At 38.7% G+C, this 19,580-nt stretch overlaps 1 protein-coding gene across 1 annotated transcript in view; it reads left to right on the forward strand.

Annotated features, from left to right (window-relative positions):
- The window catches only part of SHISA9 (shisa family member 9), a 185,559-nt gene that overhangs the window by 151,773 nt on the left and 14,206 nt on the right, over positions 1-19,580 (forward strand). Inside the window, exon 3 of the mRNA XM_054212582.1 lies at positions 14,287-14,442. Coding sequence (XP_054068557.1) covers positions 14,287-14,442 — 156 coding nt within the window. The remainder of the gene's footprint in view (positions 1-14,286; positions 14,443-19,580) is intronic.

Below are 19,580 nucleotides of genomic sequence, written 5' to 3' on the forward strand. Positions count from 1 at the left end.
TGAGGATGGCTCCAGAGCCAGTTATCTTGGCTCTCCAGACATAAGGTGGAGGCCAAAGAGTTAGGCTGGAGATATTTTCATGGATCCATATCCTATTCCTGCCTCTCTGAGATAGTACAGACAGCTGCAGTGCAGATGTTTTTCAGGGAAATGTAGCACAGACAGCTATAAACTTGAAGAGAACACATGGCTGAAAATGCCACGCAGCCAAGCACTCATTCCCTGCACAGACTATAGGCAGGAGGAAGACACAGAAAAAGGTCTAATTTTGGATAATGTAGAACAAAAATAGGCAATAAAAAAAGAAAAGACTTTGTGAGAAACCTGGCAAACAGTACAATTCTCTGGCAGGAAGAACTGCAGGTCTCAGATATACCTCTGGCATGGCAGGATGGAAAAGGATGGTACATAAGCCATGAGCACATGCTCTCGGGACACTGATCTGACACAACGGTCCCAGCTGTAGTACTTGCAGAACTGATAACAACAGTGTTAATGTACATACACACTAAAAAGGAAAAGCATAGGGCACCTACAGCTCATAGCACAACAGTTCACACAAGCTTACATGCTCAGCCTTACATGAGTAATCCGTTCTGATTTCCACCGCTGGAAAGGTGGAAGCTTCTTCCAGCTTTCCCTTCACATCAGCTGCATATCTTGAAGAGTATTGTTGACTAAGCAACTTGCCTATGATAATGTAACCCATTATGCCTTATTCTCAGAGGAACAGAGTGACCTGTGCCTAGCCTACTGGAGTTATTTTGATAACTGCTTTCAGTAAAGACTATTCAGAAGGAAATATTTGCATTCTGGCTAAAAGGTTGTAATAGGATGGATAATCTCAACTTCTGTTCAGGTGGCCGAAGTCTTTCAAAAGCCATTGAAATTTCCTTCTTCAAAGCAATAGGATTTCCTCATTTATTGAAACATATGTTCATTGTTGTCCCTTTAACAGTAGAGTTACCACTGTACAAAAGGACGTTAAAATGCAAAAATAGAACTAGGTCATCTTTACACTGCACGTCAGTCTATGTGCATGGATGTTATTGATCACAGAAATTACATATAAGAGGTTCTTAAAATAACGTGGGGGTTGAGAACAGCAGCTATCCCAGTTGCCTTTTAAGTCTAAAGGTTGAAAATAAAATGGGAACGTTACTAAAATGGTAAAAAGGAAAATAATGTTCCTTTTGTTACAGGATTTTCTATGCTTTAATTATGGAAAGATTTTCTCTTTCCTCCCTTTCCTCCACTCTCATATCTACTTGGCACTTCCTTCAATAGGTCCGTATGTACATCATCAATAGAGAGGATCAAATAATGGGAGGATGGAGGAAGTCACCAAGTATGCTTTTGAATGATCCTTAAGATTACTTTAGAATGCTAACATTAAATGACATCTGGTAATACGATATTCATTTCCTTACAAAACTGCAATTTAAAATCAAATAAAAAACCTATGAATAAGACCCTTCCCCTCGTAAATACCTGGGTGATAATTCCAGAAAAAAAAATGTACAGATATTCTTCTGTTTCTCAGCATAGGTTCTGACATTCACAATTTTAAGTGCAAAAAGGAAAGTATTTTTTTAAATCTATTTTTCCATTTTCACCTTCTTCTTGTCTCTAGTGCCTAAGCATGAAACAAGCAGAGTTATTTCACCTCTTGCTGGAATGTCATCAGTAGCTACACTGGGAAACATTTGTGAGTAATGAGAAAGTTACAAACAAGTAACTGGTTTGTGGCCAGTGTCAAGTACAGGGCAAGAGTTACAACCTAAACATCTGCCACACACTGGTAACAATGCTGTGACTAAAAAGACCAGTGAACCCCGTAAGCTGACAATGTATGCCTCTTCTCAAATCATAGGGGGTTTTAAGTATGTTTTATTTCTGGTGAGAACGTCAAGCTCTGTAAACAGGATATATAACTTTTGGTCAGACCCCCTATCTGCAAGGTACCATGAAAACCTCTTTGCTAGGCTGTATGGTTAGAAGTTATTTACCTTAAAGAAAATGAGTTGGACACTTATCAGCTTTATATTTACTCTTATAAGATATACTTAGTCTACTTTGTTTGCATTATTATATTTCAAGTTTCACTTCAGAGGCCTAAAACAAATGAGATGGGCTAAATATATGAGAGAAGTTAAGAATATACCATTTCCCCCCCAAAGATAGCATTTTTCCAAAAGAAGCTATTTGTCTCATCTTCTGTCCCACCTGATTTTTTCCCCTGAAACTCTTGTGCATGTATTTGGATAAAACAACATTATCTAAACAGAAAATAATTTGAATATTGAAATAACAATGTGAAACACATCATAACTAAGCAGCTAAATGTTAAGCTATTATTCTACATAAAGGGTCAATCCAAATTACTGTGGCTCTTATAAATGCTTGCTTATATAAAAAGCTTGGTGTTGATTAAGAGAACCATATATAGGACTCCAAAATACTTATTTTTTGTTTAATTTTAGTTATTAAAAGCTAACACCTGAAGACTGAAATAATTAAATTGTTCCTTTTAGAAGACAGTGCCTCAGTATTCACTAAAAAAGGCAACAGTTTCAAGAAACTAACCAAAATTAGCATCAGAAAAGGGAACAGTCACACCTGAAGACAGGAAGGGCAGGTTTCAAGAGCACTTGGAAAAATTATAACATGTTTCTACTTGGTGGTCCAGAAGGATTAATCCTGCACACTTGGAGAAATGACTCAAGTCCTCCAAGTGCCATTATCTTTAAGAACTCACCCAAGGGATGAAGTTCTGTAAAACTGTCAAAATCAAAGGTGTGCTGTTGAATCTTAAAAGAGGAGAAAGAACACGATTAAAATCAGTTAGTAATCATTTAATTCATTAATTAAGAGACAGGGGAAAGGAAGGGAGGAAGGAATGGAAATCAACAGTTAATTCATCAAACTTCTTGCAGCATCTAGTCAAAACATGGTCATGAATAACAACTAATAAAGATTTGTCAAGAACAAATGGAGATAAAACTAAGCCATTTCCTTCTGTGACAATGTCACAGGTCCTTTGGATGGAGGAAAGATGTAGATATAATAAATCTTGATTTTTAATAAGATTTCAGAGGCTGTTTCTAGAAGGTAGATATAAATATTGTAAATGGTGTAAAAACTGCATTCAGTCTGCCCCCAATTATTCATATTTTTTGAAATGGAAGGATATACTGAACATATTTCTGCAGGGATTTGTTTTGTCTCAAATACTGTGCAATATTTTCACTAATGAGGAGGACGATGTGAAAGAGTGTACGTACACATATTAAATTTGTGGACAACACCAAGCTGGAAGGGGCTTCAAATGCCTTGAAGGACAGATTTAGAATTCAAAAGATCCTAAACAGCTGGAAAAAATGGTGCGAAAAAACCAAGGTGCATCCCTATTAAATGAGATGCAAGGTTCTATGCAAAAGATTAATCATCTAAACAAACACAGGATAGGAATGAGACAGTAAAAAGCAGTCTGACATAAAAGGATTTCTGTGCTTTAGGGGATAGAAGGCAGAAATGGATCAACAACACCATGCTGATGCCAGAGAAGAAATGGTCTGCTAGGGTGCATAAGTAGGTAGAGAACCTGCAAGATATGAGACATATGAGAAGATATGAAATGCCAAACCTCAAGAAATATGTGTTCAGAAAGGTTGGATTTCTGAGACTTTAATCATTCTGTATAAGACTGAAAGCATTCCTATTCTGTAGTGCAGAGACTTCAACATACATAAAATGCTGCAGCACAAGGGATAGTAATCATCTGCTCCCCATATCCTCGGAGCAGAAGAGAACTAATGGACTTAAACTGCCTTAAAGGAGACGTAAAACAGATAATAGGACAAGTTTTCTAATGGTGAGTATACAGGTAGGTGTGGGTAGGCTGTGGAGCACTTCACTGGAGGCTTTTTAAAAACATAACTAACATCTATCAAGAGTACAGGTAATCCTTCCTGAGAGGAGTATGGGATAAACGAGATAATCTTTTGAAAAGCCAGTCATTTGTGTTTTCTGTGATTCTATGCAACATGCATGCTACTCCGTAATCAGTAAATTTTGTTCTCCACTATTCTAAAAGGTAACAAATTATGCCTATTTCTCTGAGAACACAATTCTAATTCTTCACCGATCTTCTGAGTTCTTTCTCTGAGTTTTTGTTTGCTTAACACAGACTAACAAAACAAAAATGGCGCTTGCATATGCAGATCAGGAAAGAAGGGATTCATAACTGGATATTAGAGCTTCATGGTTGCACACCGATATATTTTCACCTCTAGATAGATTCTAAAAGAATAAACTAAATTATGCCAGAAAGGAAAAAGCACACACCTCTGCCATTGTTGGGTCAGGTATAGCATATCTGCCTTAAATCTTAAATCTTCAATAGCATTTGCCCATGAACAACGTGAGAATCCTGCAGGCAATTCGTTACCCACAAGCTACAGGCAGGAGACCACTAAGTTACTGCTTAGTCATAACAGTAAATAACAGAGACATGAAGTTGGTAACATGTTTGCTTTTATAATTTTTATACTGTCTAGTCTTTTCCTTCTAAACATTTGGTATATTGGGACAGCTAATAGACAAACTAGTGGAATGCCTGAAGTAAGGGAATTTTTAATATATTCAAGGTGGATAAAAATTTACACTTATTGGTCATCAATAACCATTATGGCAAGAGAAAACAGTAAACAAGGCATATAAACATTTAGAAGTAACATTAAATATTATAATGAGAGGCACATTCCCATGAAGTAAAAGTATATTAACTGTTGGAAGAAAAGTGATTTCATTGAAAGACAAAACAGGCAAAACAAAGCATCTGACCTGGCTGGTACATCTCAGAAGACTCTTTTTATTTCTATGAAAAGGTACAGTAGTGTTTGATTTCTAAAACAACTGATACCTTATGGCAAAGTGTAAAGAACGTTCTTCTGGGAAAAAAAAATTTCTGTCGTGTAAGTCAAATTTGCTGAATTTATCTTTTCTTAATTTGCATAGCTAAGGATATTTGCAGTGCTCAAAGTGTGTATAAGTGGTGGGTTTAATTAATTTCTCAACTCTGCTACTTGAGGCAAAAGAAGATGAAGAAAAGCAGAATTGTGGGTGGGAGTGAGAACACAGCACCGCTGCCTGCCCTCCCACAACTCAAGCACTGGAAATTGATACGAAAGCAGGGTCTTGATATCTCAAGAGTTCATCTGCTTATTGCCTTCTTAAAGGTTATAATCCTCTGTTTGTGAAACCACAATGTGTTGCTCTAGAGAAGATTATAATGTCACAAATCCTATCAGAGGATTATAAATCTGTCAGGTTGTGAGTAATTATGAAGGAAAAGCAAACCTTCAGAGGACACAAAAATAACCTTCATGAAAGGAGATAGGGTGCCACATAATAAAAGTCTACATGGAAAACCAACCTCAGACTGTAGTGCTTTTGCAAAGCAAGAGCCCAGAAAATATTACAAGAATATGAGTGTGACGGTACAGCACGGAACCCAAGGGAAACGAAAAGCAGGAGAGACAGGCTTCCAGCCAGTTTAGTCACAAGGCCAGTGATATCCCACTCCCACCCTCCTCGCATGGCAGTAAAACAGCCAACTGATTTCACAGAACTCTGCTCCTACACGCTCGGAGTCTAAGCAGAAATGAGGAGCCCAAACCTGAAACATGATGAAGGCCCCATCTCATAAATCATTGCGACCACAGAGAATTCAGCACCTCACAGCATCAGAGACTTTGTCTAGAAGGCAGTGGGAAGCTTCAGTCACCAGCTCTTGAATTTAACTGATAAAAAAAGATGCAGTTGTCTCTTTCCCCATTTGCAACTTGTCACACAGAGTTCAGAAGAGCTCACAGGCATACGATTCTTACATATATATATAAATAATTCCCATAGATTTAAACATAAAGGCGCAAGAGCACATTCAGTGAGACACAGGCCCTTTTACAGGAACATTGTGTGAGCTTCCCTGGCTGGACTCAGATGGCAGTGGAGCCCCACACCTCTTTGGCCACATTACTACTAATTTTCCTTCTCTTATGTTTCAATCCCCCCTAAAATGGTTACTCATAGAAATATAATCTCCGACTTTCACATAGGTAAGTGCCTGAAGGATGCAGACAGAAAATTAAAGGGTTGAACGGGTGAGGATTTATATTGCAAAATTAGTGCTGTCCTCATCTGCACTTCAGTTAAAGTATTGAGAATGAAGAGTCCATCTGTTTTTGAGTGCGTGTAGATAGTATTGCCTTCATCTGACAGCAGCACAGAATTCCACTGCACTGGAAGGAAACTAGCAAATTTTGCCATTTGAAAACAGGCACGGGGCATTGTTCAAGCAACCACAGTACTCTGACTGCACCACTCACTGACACAGCTCTGCAGTTTACCTCTCCTGCCAGGAGAAAGTCCGTTTCTCCTAAGATATGCACCAAGGGCAGAACACTGGATTTTATGACCTGGCTCCTTGACCTTCTTTACCATGTCCAGATGAGTGACGTTGTCTCTGAACATCACCTCATGAATCTCCCTCATGAATCTCCCTGTCATAAAGACTGCATCCACAAGAACCTTGTTCATCAGTGTCTCAAATTAGATCAACAACGTGCTAAGAGTTATTATGCCATCCTATCTCTTGACAATTTTCAACTTGAACCAACAGGAATTTTGGTGTCAGTCAGCACTACAATCCCTGCTGATATCTTGACAATTTTCAACTTGAACCAACAGGAATTTTGGTGTCAGTCAGCACTACAAACCCTGCTGATACATAAATGTTTGCAGCAGGGGATACGCTTCACTTGCCTGTGCTCCATGCTGTCAGCACAACCCACAACACCATTGTGTCAGAAGGAGTTTAATACCTTTTTGAATCTGACAGTGTAACTGAAAGTTGTTCCTGGGTCCAGCATTTTTCTATTTTGGGGGAAAAAAGCTTCTCCTCAGAAATCCACCGAGGATATCCATATGTGAAAGACCATGCAACCTCTACCATGGAGGACAGCAACAGACCAAGGGGTTAATCACGTAGGAAGTGAACAGAAAACATACAGCACTAGAAGTCAGTATGCTGAGAGACACTTGCGTTCAGAAGTACCATGGAGAATCAAGCGTATAGCATGTAGCATGGGACTAACTCCTACAATTGCTTGATAGGACAGGGGAAGGCACAAAACAGTATGTTTGATGACAGGCATTTACACTGTAGACTGTCACTTCCATTAAACAGAAACATTTTTTTTCTGGATGAAACGCCATCCCACTCATCTCAGATCCTTTTTGTGATGGTGATTAGACGGGTAGGTTGTCTGTGTTACAAGAATGTTTTTGTGATATGGTGCGGAGACAGAACAGATAACTGGCTAGCATAAATTGCCATGAAAAATATGTATTGTCTGAGAGCTATCACATTTAAGGAAAATACAACTACTCACATGACTTGTGCATCACTGATGAGAAAACAAAAAAGTCTGCATGTCATAAAGGACAGACCCTTGTAGGGATGACTTACGATACAATTATACACAAAATAACACAACTCCATGTGTTACTGTGGGTAGAACCTCATCTCAGAAGCTGCACTGCATGGCTACAAGTGTTGAGAAATGGCAGTAGTAATGATCAAAGCTTGGAAAGACTGTCAGATGAAGAAAGACTGAAAGCAGTGAAATTATTTACTTCAGAAAAAGAGACAAATATTTGAAAAGTGGAAAAAATATATAAAATAATGAATGGTACAGAGTTGGATTGTGAGCATCTGTTCTTGCTAAAATACAAAATCAGTTAAATTCCAAGGCAGAGAAATTAAGATTAGATAACCAGGAGTACTTTTTAATTTAGGACTTGTACTAGGTTGTGGAAAATTTCTCTGCAGAGCACCATTAATTTAACAAGAGCTGAAACACCATTTTATGACTACGTGGAGAACAAAACCATGCAGATTTATAACAGTTAATGCAAACCAAAGGCGGCACACACCTTTCAGAGACAATTTTGCATACAAATACCACTGGGGCTCTTGCACCTTCCTGTCACACATCTTGTACTGGACAGAGAGACGGACCACACATATTACATATCTATCTATATGTGCACAAACAGTGCATTATTTAATGGGTGCACAGCCTCATTTTGATGTACCAGCTATTGCCGACATACCCCTGTATGCTCCTGCATGCAATGATGCTCTGGATGTGAATAAGAATATCCTTTAAAAACACAACACTTAATGCAAATCTCAAGGAAGGGGCAAAGAATCTAAATAAAAAGACAATGGCAATGGCAATACAATACCTACAAAGAGAGAAAAAACTCAAGTTGTACAGGTGTAGGAAAATGCACACACACAAAATCCCAGGGAGGGTCAGTTCAACTGTATTGGGAAAACCTACAGAGAGGCAAGAGCAAGTATATAGGCCAAGGATTTGAGTTTCACCTCAAACAGTCTGAAAGAAAATTAGTTTACAGGCATAGTCAAGTTGTTAAAATCCCACAGCTTTCATCATATCTGGGATTCTTCAGAAATAGCACCTGCAGTTTCTGTTGGTGAGACTTGTAGGAATGAGAGTATGGATTTGCAATGCTGGATGAGCTAGTCTTATAATTAAGTATAATACACTCAAGAACAAAGAGGCAAATATGCATGTTGGTGGCAGTTCAGTTATAGATGGGAGGAGAGCAATTTTATACTGGTATTCTCTGATCACTCAGATCTGTCCTGTTTTCATAGATGTTATTTTCAATTTTAGTTAATTCAGGGCACATCTTTTTCTCTTGAGTATCTGAAAATGCTCAGCTATTATTATATTTTGCTTTGAATTTTCCCTTTTTTCCCCCTTGACTTCCCAGTCTTCTTTCGTCTGTCTTGTTCTCATTTCTTTTGTATGTGTGTCTGCAGGTGGCTTTTATAGCAAAATCTCATTCTGCTTTCCTGCCCTTCCCCCATCCTCTCCTGTTTTGTTACTACATCGCCTGTCTCATTTGTTCTTTTCCTTATGCCTGTAACTGCTCATTTACTAATAGATTCCATTCTGTGCTTATGGAGTTTTTCCATTTTCCCTGTCTTCAAGCACTGAGTCATTGACTTCATTGCTACAGAAAGGAACGAATCCCCAGGCCACTCTACAGAACAGGTTTCACTCTCCCATGGCTGAAGAGGAGGATAGTGGCTGAGCTTAAGGGATGTTCATGGCAGGTTGTTGGCTCTCAAACAGTGAACATGGCGATTTTTGTTAGTGGCCTTCTAGCATCCCTTCCTCTAACCCTGAGTATTTCCCATGACCCTGGCAGCTTCTTGACAAGAATAATCAAACTAGGTGAACAGCACAATATATTCTATAAACAACACAGGAAACAAACCAAAAAAACAAACAAAAAGTTGTGGGGCATTTGCCTTGTCTTACCACATTCGTACATGTGACCATGGTGTGTCAGGTGTTCCCACATTTGGTTCTTATTTGTATTTAATAATTGCTGAGATGCCCATTCCCTGATTTCTGAATGAAGTGCATAAATTAGATACGGCGCCATCTTAATTGGACAGAGTTCAGCATAACTACAGCAACCAGTTACATTATTGTTGTCATCGTGATGCACACTAAGGCAACTCCAAAATTCACAATCAGGGAGGGGTGGAAATACTCCAAAAAAAGCATTTTCACTTGAAAAATGCAGTAAGCTGTTATCTGTGACATATGGATACAAGTTTCAATTCCACAGTCTTCATCAACTACTGGGACTGTGACCAGAAGCTGATGCCTTAGCCGTTTCCAAAGGCTCATTGTTGGTGGCTGGGATGTAAAACCCACTTTCTCTAGCTATAAACTGGTTTTGGTGCAGCTTCCTTCCAGTTCTTATTTTCTGCTCCATTTGCCTCCCGCAAGCTTTTCTATACCTAGACCTCCTAAGGGGATAACAATCAAAAGCACTCTTCAGCATCTGAAGACCTTTTTTTGTTTTTCTTTTTTCCTGTATGTCTCATTTTCTGCCCAGCAGACATCTAGCATTTGTGTGGTGACCTCCAGCATGTGTTTTCAAACTCTTTCTTTTGGGCTGGTAGTAGGAAGACCTAACCACTAACACAACGTCCAGAATGACTCCTTAAAGTCTTGGGAGGTTATGAAGCAGCCTGGCATCATACTTCATTGCTCCAGCAGAAATAAGATAGGTTGTGAATATCGCAGGTTTTTTACTATATCACCATTGCTAATCAGGTCTGACTATTCATGCTAGAAGCTGCAGCACAAACATTTTTTTGACTCTTTGTGATGTTCCTATTCTCTGTCTTTTAAAAATAAATACATAAATTGGCAGTGGCACAGTGCAGCTGGTTATATGGAATATCATGCTGGACAATGTACCAGTGTCAGGTTGCCAAAAGTAATGTATCAGCACAGCCACAGCTTTCAGGTTAAAGTTGTCCCCATTCAGTGAAGCCAGCTATGTGCAAATACCAATCACAGAATATCTGGTTTATAAGTATAAAGGATTTAATTTGGCACTAGAGGTCAATGATAAAGCTGATAGGGGTTTTTCTGGTTAAACTTTCTTCCAATTGAAACCAACCCCTTGTATCCTAAAATATTTTGAATAATCCAATAGATTATTATTTGGTCTCCAAAATTTAACGCTTACTATTTTTTTCCAATTTCAGGAAAAAAAGTCAAAATCTCAAATGGAAAAATCTCAAATTTCACATTGAGATCCTGTGAAGTAGTTGTAGACAAATGTTTTTATTTCCTGAGACAAACCCTATTCAGCGTTGCTGAGACTGAAGCAGTATTTACAAGTATAAGACAATGCTGCTGAAGCCAATAGCTTTTTTAGTTATAAATTATGGATTGCCCCAGAATAGGCAAGGCAAGCCCTATTTAAAACCTCCTGGTTGCTCACGGCTAAGCCTGAGCTCGCCGCAGTGTTAGACTTACACTGCCCATCACCGTACCTGCTGCAGAATTTGCATTACACCATTGTTACTTCAATTACAAACTGAAGTTTCTTCAGTAGCATCCAAATACAGGTGAGTTTACCCATCATCATTACATAAACGATGTGCAGAGAAAACAACCTAAGTGTCCCATTTGCTCACTTATTTCTAGAAATCCAAAGATAAGGAATCAGATCACACACAGTTTAGCGAGCTTGCAAACAAATGCAACATCACCAGTTATGGCCAGTTAGACTAAAATTTAGTATGATTCAGATCTAGACAGACGTATATATCAAGCTGAGATTTTTCTTTTAGGCCCTAGGAGTGCATTCCAATGGGAGTCTCTTTATAAATAGGAATCTTTCTTCAATATAGTTCAATGCACTTTGCCAGTTTGGCCTTTTGCTTGATGTACTTTGTGCAAATGGCCAATTGAATGAGTAATTTGAACTGTGTCTTCTATGTGATGACTTAGTCTTGTGTAAGCATCTGGGTATGACCGAGGGGCACTGTGCAGTCAGTGCAACAGTGAAAGAATGACTGTCATTAATTTCTTGAAATTCATAATTCAGGAGAGTTCTGGGCTTTTAACAAGACAAAAGAGAAGTCAAAGATGAATTGGAAATGGAAAACATATTTCTTTACATCTTCATAAACACTCAAAGAACCAATCCCCAGCAACATTGGTAACCCAGCAACCTAGTAACAGCATAGTCTGCCACTGCACACCTGGATGAAAAACAAGTATACCTTGTTAATTTTCCCCAGTGCATTTCTGGGTTAACTTTCTTCACTATGTTTAAAGAGATGAATGAGTAAAAATGATAGGTCTAAGTAAGAGACAGAGGTAGAAAAACAGTCCTGGTTAACTACTCCTTATTTACATTGTCTTTGCAAGTCTCCACATCTGCAAGTCACTTTGGCAGTGACCACAGAAATACTCACAATACTTTCATCACAGTGAAATCATGATGTTTTGACAGACTGAATAATGAGAATTGCCACAAGGGAACTTCGTGGTAGTAGCATCTACAAAGTGCTGATTTACATCTACTCAGAAAAAAATTAGTGAATGTAGTGATAAAAGATTCACATCTTCCCTATACCACCCATGCTGGTATCTCAGAACTGCCCTCTTACTGAAATACAGCGGTGCTACCATCCCTCCTCAAAAGTGTACCTGTAAATGCAACCATAAGAGAGAGACGTTTGGAAGATAGGGATGGTTTGGAAATAGTGGTCAGTTATTTTATGGTTCAAGCCATTAGAGTAAGAGGCTTTCCTCAGATGTACTCTAGAAATAGAGTGGGAACAGAATAAGATTGCGCTAATTCTTGCTCTAAGACAAGATGAGCTACATCAGACATGCCAGTACTATAGCTGAACAGAAACTTAGAGAGAGCTTTTATTTATTAGAAAATAGCCATTCATTAAAATAACAACTCTTTTTGTGAAAGGGTAGACTAAACAAACACCCTTTCAAAGTAAACCTATCAAAAAAGATTCAAAAAGTGTTCCAACATTTTTTTGGGAATTCTGCAACAGAAAAGTTTCTGGTTTTCAATCCAAAATAACATTTATCTCTTTAAAAGTGAGACAACTTATTTTATATATAAATATACATATATATATTTTTTCATCATAACAAAATGTTTCTCCTGATCTGACACGGCATTTGCAAAAAAGAAGTCCAACTTCAGATTTAATTTGTTTGGTAAAAGAAAAGAAACACTACTGAAAAACTCTTCTGTTATGGGAAAATCATTTCTCATGCAGCGCTACCTACTATCCACAACCAGTTTGCACCCTATTAATAACCACTAACAGCAAGAAGATTCATACTGTTACTATTAGATGGTAGCACTTCTACCATTTTTCTTGAGTTGTCTCGAGGTGCCCTCCCAACTTGTTGATGTGTGTATGTGATGTGGTTACACCGCGCCACAGAGGCAGGGGCAGCCCCAGTGTGAGCAGCAGAGACTGCACCAGGCAGCAGCAACGGTGAAGAAGAACAAAGTGAAAAAATGCCTCTGGTTTCCTTTTCTCTCCCAGCAGTAAATCTGTTAACTGGCTTCAGAGCTCCTGCTCATGCACTTGGCCTCATTAACGTGCTGTGGAAAGCCAAGTGGCTCGATTCCCTTAAAATCCTGGCAAACTGCAGGAAAATTTGGCGCCTGCCCGATCCTGTGGGCAGTTGGGGGGTGGTCCACTCACTCCATCATAATAAGCCTTCTTTTCCCTAACTGCCCAGCTTTCTGCATGATCATAAGCCTGGGCTTGATGCTGTGGGAGTTACTGTAGTGTCACCAATTCAGCACCAGTTTCATTGCAGGAGAAAAACGCAGTCGTCTGTGATTTCAGAAGCCATGATAAGGTTCTAGGATTGACAATCAGCTCCAAATATCTCAAAATACACAGTCTGGTGAAAGACTCGGCAAAAAGGACATGCTGAGCATCTTGAACTCTGTTGAAATTTAGGTCTGCAAATAGAGTGCAGCATACGGTTCTGACCAAACTTTTTAGAGTCTGGATTCAAATATTAAAAATAACTAATAAACTATGGTATATCCCAGAAAGAAAGTATCCAAGCTGTATTCTCTACTATAAAGCAAAAAATCAACTACAGAATGGATATGGGGTGAGTGCTGGTATAAAACTGTACATAAGCAGTAATTAGCTCCTGATTTTAGGTATGTCTGCTACAGAAAAAGTTATCTTGGTATGATACTGTGATACCTACTGTCAGGGAAAATGAGAAAACATAAGGACAAAATGTAAGCTTCGAAGAAATTACCTAATGATAGTCATGAGCCAAAATTGCACATTCTGCACAGAGGGGCATGTCTAGAGAACACAATATAATGCTGTGCAAATAACCAAGCTGATTCTGGTATTAAAAGCAGTGTAACTGCATATATGCGCCAGCCTGCCTGAGCCTATTTAAATTAACCTGGGTATTTAACTCCACAGACAGTGACACTACTGCCCTGTATTCAAGCTACCTTGGAATAAACTTTGAGTTTTGGGTTGTATCCTAATGCTGCAGCAAATTCAGTCTTTGTGTTGGTCTCCTATTGTTTTGAAAACCTATTTTTTAGTTCAAAAATCTGTTTTATACAAAAGTTAGCACGTATTGCTACAATCATTCATCAGCCTTTAATCATGCCATTAATTGTCTGAAGTACGGGTTTGCTGTACTCAAACTCCCACTTTGTAATAAATAATGTTTTGTTGCATTAAATCTCATGACATATCCTGTCTAATCTGTACTGGGTAATCACGTTAAAACCTTAAGACTTTCTTTTTTCCTTAACGCTTGTTGATTTTCTTTAATACAGATCCACCACAGATGAATAATGTCATGCCAACATCTCCCCTCCTTCCTCAGATGGCACATCAACATTCATATCCCAGCCTGGGACAGATCACAAACCCATATGAGCAACAGCCCCCAGGCAAAGAGCTTAACAAGTACGCCTCTCTGAAGGCAGTCGGTAAGTAAGCAACACGATGCATGACTTCTTCTTTAGATCAGTATGTTGCATTTGCTGTCGTCAGCTGACATTCTGCTTCAAAGTTAAAAACAAAGTCTTGCTTATCTGGACTCCTTCATGATAGAATTTCATCCAGAATATCATTTAGTGGAAATGTATTAAAAATTAACAGGGGGACTACAATTAGTAATAAGAAAATTACATGTAAGAATTAGTAATCATATGGATGCGTGTCTATATATGCATACAAAACCACACCATATCAACTGTACACCATTTTTTCAGTAAGTTTCACGTATGTTGCATGCATAGTGTTCCGCCCTAGTTCTTTATGCCCTGAATATGCCTACCTATGCATTTCGGTATGTATTTTCTATACCTATCTGCACAAATGAGAGAGAAAAGCATCAGATATACTGCAAATTTAAAGGATATAATTTAGACACCTGCAAATACTTCCAAAAAGAGAAGATGCTTGTACACTTCCAACGTAAGAGCTTTCACATTTTCTGCAGGATATGCATTAGCATGTCACTGGAGGAATATTCTGAAGCCTTGCGATTTCAAACAATTACTGCATCATAAAGCTCCTAATAAAGATCCAGGTGGCGGGTATTTTCTGTGACTGATTAATGTCATGCAGTATTCTTTTAAGCAAATGGGGGAACATCCTCAAAGAAACAGTTGTGGGGAAGGAAAAGGACAATAGCGGGTAAAGATTTCCACATAATTTTCATATTGGAAGCATAAGTTGATAATACTTTTCAGGGGCTATAAATACCTGCTGCACAGCATGTGAAGACAGAAAGCCTTTATCATCTTACACTTCAGGCCCCTTCTAGACAATAATAAATTAAGAACTGTGTGTGTGTGTGTGTCTAGTCATAAACAGCTTCTCACTAACCCTTGCTCAGCTTACACATATGGAGGTTAACATCATTTTGCCATGAATTTAGAGCAGTATCACACTCCAGACAGAGCTATTTGGCTCAGAAAAAATGGCAGAACAGATGAGAAGATTCTGATTTAAGAATCTAGTATTCACCATGCAAGAAAAATTTTTCATCACAAACTGACATTCCTTCATCCAAACTTCAGGACCTCTAACAAAATGTACATCAAAGTTCCATCTCAGATCACTTGGCTTTGCTTTAGCTTGCCAGTTTTCTTTCTCACAAGTGGCATTTTTTAATCTGTTTATAAAAGACAAGGGTTAATAGCTTTCTGCTGAATTTTGAATACAGAGAATAGCTTTACAATTCCTTCTTCAAAAGGTGATACTGTGTAATAATGTGGTGATTATCACAGATTTATGCACTGATATCAGGCTTCTTTTTCAGATGTCAATTTAGGTCAAGCCAATCATCAAAGCTAAAAGGTACTTAAGCATAATAAAACGAGAGATGAAACACTCAAAAGAAACTTCTCTTATCTGCCCAAGAGACACTGAATGTACATTTTCTTTTAAAAAAATTATTAAATTAGAACTTAGACATTTCTTGGGTGTCTGAGTACAAGTTTTTAAAGCAGCTAGATTATAACCATACAGTTAAATCAACCCTGAAAGATTGTGCACTTCAGCTCCAGAAGTTGTATAATGCCTCTCAGAATCTTAAATTAAATTAAACATAACTTCCAGGGACATTTTCTTCCAGAAGGATTGCACCAACTTCCCGTGCTTTCCCCCTATCCTTTCTATTCCCCTCTCTACTTTTTCCCTGTAGATCTACTGGTCTTAGAGCACACTAGAGAATTTTTAGATTCAGGTGAATTTTCACAAGAAAACTATAAAAGTGCTGCATTGTTATCCAAGTTTTTTAGCAGAAAACAACAGAGATTTTGAAATTGTTATACATTCACACCTTCTGTCTGGACATACGGAGCAACAGCTAAATACGCTCTGTTTTTAACAACTTTCAGACTCTCAAGGCCATGATTCCTCCCAAGAGGCACCTCTTGAGTACATCCCAAGATCACAAAGCAGTTTTTCCATGATGCCAGCCAGGCCTGGGTTTATGACTACACCGACATCAAGCTAGCCAGATTGCACATTGCAGAGTTCATACTGACTTTATGAGAGCTCTGAGAGAAAACAGCAACTGGCCTACATCAGGCCCACCAATATAAATTTAACCTGACAACATCTTTTGAACAAATAGACATAGACTGAGTTCACCCTGACCTGGTATTCATGTCACAGAGCGATGGCATTTTTCATATCCTGAGATTCAGAGTTGCATTTTCTGATCTCCATAGCAGGTTAATGAGTGTGGGCAGTCCATTTCCCTTTGCATTCATTGATAGTGGCTTGAGGGTGGATTCATTTGCCACAACAGAAATTTAATAAGGGATGTGTTCTATATTTCTCCATGCATTTGAGGCAAAACATATTCATTTAAGTGCCTCTTACTCTTCATGCTCCCATTGTTTGGGTATAGTCCACTGTGCTTAATTCTCTTCTTTAATAGGGGGTGGGGGTGGAGAAAGAAGCATCCCTATTGCTTTGTAGCAACTGTAACTATAGTACATTAATATCAGTCATCATAATGTGGCCAGAAGTGGTAAAAAGTTTAGATAACCGAAAAAGTGATGCTTTACCAGAGGCAATATTAAATTAATTTCCACATAGCTGCTTTCTTCTAAACTACAGATGTCCTAAAAATTTGGCTGTCTAATTATAGATGTGAGCTACTCATCCCTCAGTGACTGGCTGCTGTGAAAATTTAGTTCATGGAAAAGTGGCAAGTCACAGTAATCTCTGTTCTGGATCGTGTTTGGGACCTGCATTAAATTCAATACCTAAGACTCAAGCGCTTGTAAAAACAAGAGACAACAGTGCCACTGCTATTAATTTGCATTGTGTTACTGAACAAGAACGACCAATCCCTTGGTAGCCAGGCCAGCTTGATCCCTAGGAAGCTATTTTAAAGCTACACCCTAGACTCCAAATCATATAGCTTAGCAGAGTGCAATTTGAAGCTGGACTGTTCATGCATGTATGGAATGCAACGTGTGCATTGCGGAGCGTCTGATTCAGCACAACAGAGAAGAGAATTGAAAAGGCCAACATGGATGTATTTTATTTAAAAAGCAAAATATTTTTATGTGAACCAATTCAAACTGCACAGCCAAACCCTTACACACTCAATGGAAGGGGCTGTTTTCCTCATTTCTTGTTAGGCATTTCTTTATTTGTTGCCACCTCCAGAATTCCAGAGGCTACTGACCAAACTCACCTTTTCCTCTTACTGTCTGCTGGCATTTACATCTCTGAATAACATGAGGACATTCTGTGCCTATTTTGTATTTTCAGATAAGTTCTTGGAGTACAACAAGGTAATAGTGAGTTGAGATTTACTTACTGTTTTCCTCACTGCACCAAAACTTTATTCTCCTTCTACCTTAACACATACACCACCAGGGAATAATCAGCAGAAGGTAGAGGACCCCTTGGAAACAAGACAGAGCAACACACACTTCCTGAAAGAACAGATAAGCAATCCATCTCTTAGCATCGCTAGCCTACCTGAATGACTTACAGGTGCAATCTGTTAATCCCTTATTTGTCCATTTTTGAGCCAGAGAATCTTTTTTCAACAATGACAGATCTGTCCCACTGAGGAATGTCAGAGGCTGTATCTGAGGGAAAAGGGTTAACAAGCTTTAAGACCAGTCCCACCAAAAGTGGTCACTGAATGTTGTGTGGCAATAAAGCACCCAGTGTTCAGATATTTAATTTTTTTGGTCACCTGAGATGACATGATCCTGGTTTCCTTCAATGCTTTTGCAGTATTTGATTATTTATGTGAAAAGTGCAGAAAGAGGTTTTTCTGCATAAATTATTCTTCTTTCCAGTTCATCAACCCTGTTTTTACTCCATGCTTAAATTGTTATTGCTCATTTAAGCAATCCTGACATGCCTAAAGCTACAAGTAGATGGAGATCTTATATCTAAACACCTTCATGAAATTCAAGTCCCACAACGTACAAAGGCAGCTCATCACAAATTTTTATACACATCATTTGGACACTCATTCAGAAAGCATGAACAATCCAACTTCAAATTCCACTCTGCTAAGCTGTAAGAGTTGGAGTCCATCCTGTTGCTTAATAAGAGTTTCCTAGAGCTCAAATTGGCCTCACTATCCTGATGTATTAGTTATATTTATTCAGTCACTCACGTTGTTCTGCAAGCCTGGCTCAGTAACAGTTAATTTTCTTCCCTGAGTTTCAGGGAGTGCAAAATGACTATCTTTCTTTAGAATTCTGCAAAAATTAAAAAATACCTCAAACCCGACTTTCTAAAGCCCTGCAGGACTGGGAGAAAGATCACTCAGCTGCTGGAGAGGTGCACAGACATACATGTAAACCCAGAGAATACAAGTATTTCTACAGTTTAACATGATTTTCTATTTTTCATAAACTTTCTTCTTCCCCTCTCACACACAGACAAACCTTTGAGGAACTGACTGGGCATGACTTAAGATGAGATAAATCAGCCAGTTAAAATTTTTGACAACCCCGCCTCCCCCAAACAATGGACAGAATTCCCCCCTGAAACTCAGACCCAGAAAGCCTTCAGTGGTGCTGGGAGCTGAAGTCTCCTGTGAGATGAAATCAGATCTAATTGATTAGCTATAGTGGCGCTAGAAGGAGGGTACAATTGGCAGCAGACTCCTCATCGCATCTCTGAGTCTACAGCTCCCAGCGTTTCTTGAAGCTTCACAGTTCTTTGATCCTAAAGGAAACAACAGACAGTGCTCCGGCTCTGCTTGCAGCTGCAAAACTCCAAAGCGAGATTCTGAAAATATGACACTCAAAGAATAAACCTCTCCTATTTAGGTCACTCTTACTATGTAAAAAATATCGTGGCTGCAAGTGCACCAATGCACAAGGCAACATCTCCCTCAAAAAGGTGAAGCATGTGAGAAAACTGTCTGATTTGTTTGTCCTTTACATCTACACACACAGAAGGATCCAAAGGGAAAGATCGCCATCAGGTTAACTCTAAAGTGTTATCCCTGAACCATCCCTCTTGTCTGATGTGAAATTTGGTGGCGCCTTCTCTTAAGCTTCAGATCTTCAATTTCCATAGAAATGATTGTGACTCTGCTGATACAAGATCTGTCTTATGAGAA

The sequence above is a fragment of the Rissa tridactyla genome, chromosome 8, assembly GCF_028500815.1.
Source record: "Rissa tridactyla isolate bRisTri1 chromosome 8, bRisTri1.patW.cur.20221130, whole genome shotgun sequence".
NCBI classification, from domain to species: Eukaryota; Metazoa; Chordata; class Aves; order Charadriiformes; family Laridae; genus Rissa; species Rissa tridactyla.